Raw genomic sequence first — 7873 nt, 5'->3', positions numbered from 1 at the left:
CAATCTTTTCCCTAATTTTTGCAGATTTATAAAAATTATTTCAAAATGTCAATTAGAAATCATGCTTAAATATCTTTAAAAATACAAAATATTTCACAACATGGTAACTCAACAGCAATAAAATTTTAGAACGTATGAGTATTAGTCATTTATTGCTGGTTCACATAATGTTGGATACCGGGAAACAAAATTTATTTGAATCTAACCTTCCCATTTCAACATAAAGGCTATAAGTTACAATAAATCCAGTACCCCAGTTTGAGTCTGAAAGACTTAAACTGAATGCAAGGAGAAATTGAGAATATATGTGTTGGGTCTTGCTCGCCATCCTCTGAGCATTGTGTTGTGCCCCTTACAGGCACGCTGAGGGTTGCTCCCAGGATTAGCCGGAGTGCAGCAGATCAGCCAGAACACAGCGTCCTCGGACTGCCCACTGTCAATGCCCACTCGTCGCCCAGACCAACTAGCAATGTCGTCACGCCTACTCGATTGGACCCGCCTTCTATACACAGCTCCGCTGAGGATTGGACCACACGTAATTGAGAGATTGGGACATGCACCATTGCGACTGAGAGACACTCAGCAGGGACAATGGGACATGCGGGGGAGGGTTGGGTTCTCCCGTGTGTAATCAACAAATAATAATAATCTTTCTTGCAGATCATCTCTATTTTCAGGAAGCTTAGCTCTGCAGTGCGAACCCACCCCAAGGTGTTTTCTGCCCACGCAGACAGGGCGCTGGTCTGCATGGTGCAGAAACACTGCATATATGTTATGTTCCCAGTTCTTTCTGCACTTAGGGGAGCTCTGAATTCGTCTTTTTTTTTTTCATTTTTAAGATTTTGAAGATATTACTTTATTTTATTATTTAGTTTCCATTTGAATTACAATATAATCATATAATTTCTCTCCCTCCCTTTTATTCCTGGCAGCTCCATTTTGTCTTAATTTGTCGAATATTGGAAGTGGTATGTTGTAGGAATGTGGGAGAGTTTGGAATTTTGAACCAGAAAAGGTCTAGCATGCTGTACTTAGAGCTGTTTGAAATTGAGAAGACCAGTTAACCAGGAGAAAAAATGTCAAAAGTAGATGTCTATCTCAAGAGGTTTTAGAAGAAAACACAGACATTTGATGAGGAAGTTTTAGCAGCAAAATTTTTTGTGTACTGAGGGTTAATCTGGCTGTGTCCATGTGTACACATGAGTGGGATTGAACTCGCAAAAATAGACTAAGTTGTTTGATGGAGAAAATTTTACTACAGTATAAAATCAAGTCTGAACATGGTTATTTATCACCCTGTAGACTGAGGTTTATAATGGAGATACAAATTAAAAAATTTTTTTTCAGCTACTGAATAAAAAAAAAAGGATCATGAGTAATGTGAAAGTTGTAGAAAAGTGAATGCAGAGAAATTATCTGTAGTTTTTAAAAAATAATCAAAACTAATTACAAACTACATACATTTCACTAATGTAATAGAAAAAGTACCTCAAAAAACTGTTGCTATTTATCAATACTTGTATTTTACAACCATTTTAATTTAATAAAAATGTGAGTGATGGAGCTGAGAATGCAGCTAAGAGATTCCCTGCTCAAAACAGCCTCTTAGGGAGTTTTTTTTTCTAGTTCCATTTACCCAGCTTTTATTACTAAGGCACTCAGAAGCCACTTTATCTTTGGTAGATAACACTATTATAAAGCTTATTATATCTCAACTTGAAAGAATAATTCCAATTTATCACCCATTCAGTGCATTTACAGGCATGCAAAATGTCATAGTTTTGGACAGATTAAATATAAACCAAGTTCAAGAATATCAGTGTGGTCAGGCAGGAGTTTCAGGACTATATTCCTTTTTCATAGCCCATGGATGTCTTTGTAGGAAACTGCGAAAATAAAGCCCAAGTTACAGTGGAGATTCTAGGACAATGGGGATGTGAACTCAGTGATATGTTTGCCTAAGAATCCTGTAGCTACACAGTGACAGTACCCTAAGAAAAATCTTATTTGCTACAAGCACTAGATGCAGAGTCCTGGAACCTCCAAGCGTAATAGAGTTCTAAGGATGTCACAGAATTGCTCCAGAGCTAGATATGGAGCAGAATGATGTAAAGTTTTCCCGTTTTGGGTTTTGAGTTTTTTTGTCTTGTCTATCATTGTTAATTTCCCATTTCTGCTTTTAGAATGTGAATGGATAGTCTGATGGATAGTTTATTGATAATATTTTTTTAATTTACAAGTATTCATAATTAAGAGTGTTTTGAGATTCAGAAAATTATAGGCTTTGAATAAATTAAAATTGTTGAGATTGGGGCTTTTATAAACAGGATAAATATATTTTGTGTTTATATGACCATTGTATTGTAGCAGGATTCTAAATTTTATCACAACTGTCTCCATGATGTAAATAACAGTCAGGCCATGAAATTCACCATGTAGACACCACCACTTTCTAATATAAAACCAAATACCTAATATCCAAATTCATAGTTCTGGGAAAGTCTATAATTATGCTAACTTTGTATTTTGGCTTTTGTTATCCTGCTACTGGTCAACTGTTTTTGTTAACTAAATTATGTTAATCCAGAATATGGTATTTGTGATTAAAGATCGCCCTCAAAATGGCTAAGGTCTATACTGAGATACAGAATGCCCAGTACAGTCTCTGAATGACTAATAAAGAACTTTTATTGCCTTAAATCTACATACAAGTACTCTTCTCTGGTGGATAACCCACAAAATTTCTGGAGGCCACAGTGAAATCCTAAGAAAAAGTACAGGGGCTCTCAGAAGTGTAGACATTAAGGAAGAATGCAGTGATCAAGGGCCTTCAAGGAGTCTACTTCCAGAGATGTTCCTTTTCCCATGGATTCCATTTGATCAATTACTGCCTATTGCTCCAGAAGAATCAGAAACCTATATCCTAGTGAAAAATGAAAATATTGCCTGCTCTGTCACCTCTGCAGATAAACTCTCACAAAACTTTCTAATTTGCTCAGATCAAGCTAAACTAAAACATACCTAGACTGCACAAGCTGGCAAGTGATGTCTCAGCCAGATGCCAGCTTTATGCTCAAGTCCACCCAAAACAGAGCCCTTACCCATGCCGGGATATGAAATATAGAATAACACTACAGAGAATTTGAAGAAACTACACTTACTGAGGTTCAGCCTTCCAAGGAAAGATGTGAATATTTGATAGTCTTTTCAAATATTTCCAGGTGTGTAGAAGTAGTTACAACCTTGACTAAATTCCTCAAATTGTACCTTATAAACTTCTTCAGCAATTGGTCTCCTCACTTGACATATCCCTACAGAATGGTCCAACAATGGCATAATGTTCACAGCACAAACTTCTCAATTAGTAACTAAAGGTTTAGGCATAGAATAAAAATATAATTATGTATACAATTCTCAGAATTCTGGAAAACAACAGTTACTAGATTCTAGTAAAAGAAAGAACTCCTTCCTTAGCTTTGTTTCATGCCTGGTTTCTTTGTGATAGGGATACATTTACCTACTATGGGATTATTATAGAAAAACTGCTTCATTCCTTTCATAGCTATTAGATATGAATTTGGCAGAATTCTTCAATAATTCCTTTCTTATGTCAGTATAAGTTGTCCAGTCTTCCATAAAGTCTATTCATTGAACTATTCCAGAGACTTAGCCAACTACTAAGTCTATCACCAGTTTCTCCTTTCTTTGAACCCACTGAATCCAAATTGTGATGGATCCTCCAATGTCCATTAAAATATGGGTGTACCTTCTTGTGAAATATTTTGTATTTTTAGGAATATTTAAATGTGATGTCTAATTTACATATTGACATAGGTTTTATAAATCTGCAAAACTAAGAAAAGGAACTGAAAGACTAAAAATGTTTTTTATAAACTCAGGCAACTGAATGGACATTTGGATTTAATGTTGGTATTGAAGACACCATGTTGGTATCTGTGTCTATGTTGTGATAGTTAATGGATACTCAAAGTCTTGCATCTTTGTTTCAATCCTTTAGAATAAATTTTTACTTATTTTTCTTTTCTTCCTTTTTCTTTTGTTTTTAAAAATAGTAGTAATTGTTGTGTTCTTTTTTGATGTGCCATAGATTATCATATCATCTTGAAGTGAAGAGCAAGTGAGAGATTGAAGATTGGCTTCATTTGGGTTGTGAAAACTACAGATCATTTTGTCCTGAGCTCCAATAATTAAGAGACATATTACTTTAGATGATGGAAATTTTCTGTATATTTTGTGTGGTGTTCATTACCTCCATTTTCATCTCCACACTTTCAGGTGACTTAGGTGACACACATTGTCTTGTCTTTCAGCCTGTGTCTAATGCTGAATTTTAATTGGGTCCATTTGTACCTGTTCTATGGAAACCATTACCTATCTAAATTACATCTGGGCTTTTTTTCCCAATTAAGGGCTGTGTTCTCAGAGTCTTTGTACTCAGGAGGATGCCAATGACTTAGATAAAAGAGAACAAGACTAGTGACTTTTTAAAATGCAAGACTGGAATTTTGCTAAAATGAAGACTTATACAATTAGTTATGGACAGGAATACTTGACTGAAGTATCTGTAAGTATTTTAAAGGGAAAAACATAGAGGTTATTTCTTATTTTTGAGAAAAGAACAAGGCCTGGGTAAGTGTACTGAGACCATGGTTGTTACCTTAACCTTCCCCTCTTATTTACTGGGGAATTGTTCAGTAACCCCTTGCTACAGTTTGAAAGACTTAAGAAGAAAAAGCAAAAGAAATTCTATCTACAAATATGAAATATTTAGGAAAAAATACAGGTCATAATTTTCACCTGAGATACAACCAGTAATTTCCTTAAGAAAATGTGTGAAGACAAAGTCTATTACTTTAAAAGAAAAGCAATCACAGAAAAATCTTTCCATAATACTGAGTTTCATTTTAAGTGTGACAGCAATATCATGGAGTATGGTACACTACTGGGTCATATATACATTATAAAAGCTGATCATTGTGTTTCTGTGCCACATGACTTACACTTCTTACACTTTCCTTTCTTTATTCTGTAGTTTCAAAATGTGTACATTATGTAAACAAATTCATTATTTACATTTTAAATATATATCATAGTATATAATATTTATATAATTATATATATATATATTGAACACATGAATTATATATCATCTTGTATAAAATTTATGTAAACTTGCTTTCACAAAGTTTTAAAAGATTTAATTTGTTTAAATTTTTGAAATTATAATTAAAGTGTATTCTTTCTAGATTCCCTATCCAATCTCCAAACTGTTCCATATATCCTCATTGTTGTCTTTCAATTTCATAATCTCTTTTTTCATTAATAGACTTTTCACACACACACACACACACACACACACACACACACACACTCACACTCCTAACACATATGTATGGATATTTTGATGACATGGATTTCTGCATACCACATTCATGCAGTGTCCATGGTTCACTATGTGCATGCTGGAATCTGATCTTAGTTGCTCTGCATGACCAGTAAATGTCCCTAACCAATGATCTGGTTCTCTAGTCCCTTTCCCAGTGGCTGTAAAGATTTTTATTTTGGGCTGGTGGATGAATCATGAAAACTTTCCTTAGTGAAATTTGATATTTTATCTCACTAGAAGTACATATTTAATATATGGAAATCATATAGTTTCTTTTTAAAGAAATTAATAATGCTTAATATGTCAAGTATACAAAAGGACTCATAAATACTAATAAAAATAATGTTCTTTCTCTTTAAACCCAATTTTTAAAATTCTATCTCAAATACACAAGCCTTTCAGCAGAAAACAAAGAATGTTTTTTAATATTGCACATAAAGGCAGTTTTAGAAAACAAAAATAAACACTTTCAAGAGAAATGCTAGTGATATATCAAGTAATTTAAGTTATTCTCAGTTGTCATTGTTGTTGTTTTTCTTTCAGGTAAGCCTGTACATTGAGACTATGGCCAACTCCACCCTGGTGACTGAGTTCCTCCTGGAAGTTTTTGCTGAGACTTGGGAGCTCAGAATCCTACTCAGTGTGCTGTTCTTGTTGGTGTACATGGGCAGCCTGTTAGGGAACCTTATCATCATCATTGCTACTACAGTTGACCATACCCTGAACACACCCATGTACTTCTTCCTCAGGAATCTGTCCATTTTAGACATGGGGTTTGTATCTGTTACTGTGCCCAATGCTTGTATCAATTCTTTCACTGACCACAGGAACATTTCTCTGGCTGGGTGTGCAACACAGATCTTTTTGGTTTTCTTTTCTGCATGTGTAGAGATTCAGTTTCTCACCATCATGGCCCAGGATCGTTTTGTGGCCATCTGCAAGCCTCTCCTCTACCCTGTGATTATGAACCATCAATTCTGTGTTCAGATGACACTGGCTTCCCTACTTACATCTCTTATCCTTGCAAGTGTGCACACTTCCAAAACTTTCCAGCTGTCCTTTTGTCACTCGAATGTAATTTCTCAGTTCTTCTGTGATCTTCCCTCTTTGCTGAGGATTTCTTGCTCTGACACCTTTAACAACAAACTCTTACTTTTTCTGACTGCCATTGGTCTCAGCGGTAGCTGCTTTACCTTCATTGCAATATCATATGTTCGCATATTATCAACTGTCTTGAAGGTTCCTATCAAAGGAGAGAGAGGCAAAGCCTTTTCCACCTGTGTACCTCACATTATTGTGGTGTCTGTGTTTCTTAGTTCTGGTGCCTATGCATATCTAAAACCTCCATCAATCTCACAAATAGTTGAGGATATGACTCTTTCTGTATTTTATACCATTGTTCCTCCATTCTTAAACCCTATTATCTATAGTCTTAGAAACAAACAAATAAAGAAGGCTGTGAAGAAAGTAATATCCAGATTTTTCATAGTTTAATAAAATAAAGAAAAATATGGACACACAAATAAACATGCCCATCAAAGCATTTTTATTTATATTTATATAAATAATATTTATATTTATTTATATAAATTTATATTTATTTTAAATTTATATTTTTATAATTATAATTATATTTTTATATTTTTATAATTATTTTATATTTATATAAATTTTTATTTATTTTATTTTTTTTACATTATATATACTGCTTATAATTTCCCCTCTCTCTTCTCATCCTGTTTCCTTCCTCCTTATCTGTCCTCCCAACATTATCCCCATCCATGTCCTCCCATATAGATATAATAACAATTTAAAAATGAGACTAAAGAATAAAAAGAAGAAGCCTTTACACCAAATTATGTGGCAAGAACCTCTAATATTACCCTTGAGTTTGTTGTCTTTAGGCTATCTATGCAGGGCATGCAGCCCAACCTTAATTGTAATTTATTTTTCTGAGAGTATCCCTTGGAGGAAACTACATTTACCCTTAAATGTGCTTATCATTTAGAGATTTATTTTTTCTGGAATAGAGATAGTGTCATGTGTCCACTTCTCATTTCAACTCTAGGACTCCATCTGGTTAGGCTCATATTTGCTTATGTATGCTACATATGTGGCTGGGCATACATGTGCATAGATCATGTTAATTTAGAAACATTTGTTTTCTTAGAGTCCTCCATCATCTCAGGCTCAAATACTACTTCTGCTTCCTCTTACACTATGCTTGCTGATCCCTGGTGAGAAGGATTTGATATAGGCAGTGCTACATGTAGAGATGATTGATCCAAGATCTCTCAATCTTTTCATAACAACTGGCTGTGGATCTTTGTATTTATTCTTATCTGCTGCAAAAGTAAGTTTTAATGATAAGAGCGGAGCAAGGTACTAATTTATGACAGTGAATTTTCAATAAGAGTCATTTTATTGCTAATTTTTATAATTGTAATCAATTTAAAACTTGTAGTA

At 34.3% G+C, this 7873-nt stretch overlaps 1 protein-coding gene across 1 annotated transcript; it reads left to right on the top strand.

The window, feature by feature from the left end:
- The first annotated feature begins 5971 nt into the window (after positions 1 to 5971).
- On the top strand, positions 5972 to 6901 carry LOC110314856 (olfactory receptor 14C36-like). The gene has a single exon (XM_021189066.1). It carries the CDS (start codon positions 5972 to 5974, stop codon positions 6899 to 6901), a length of 930 nt encoding a protein of 309 aa, XP_021044725.1.
- Positions 6902 to 7873: the final 972 nt, after the last annotated feature.

Source organism: Mus pahari, unplaced genomic scaffold, assembly GCF_900095145.1.
Source record: "Mus pahari unplaced genomic scaffold, PAHARI_EIJ_v1.1 scaffold_9139_1, whole genome shotgun sequence".
In the NCBI taxonomy this organism is placed as follows: Eukaryota; Metazoa; Chordata; class Mammalia; order Rodentia; family Muridae; genus Mus; species Mus pahari.
The sequence above is the reverse complement of the archived record's forward strand: the minus strand, read 5'-3'. Positions and strand labels throughout refer to the sequence as shown.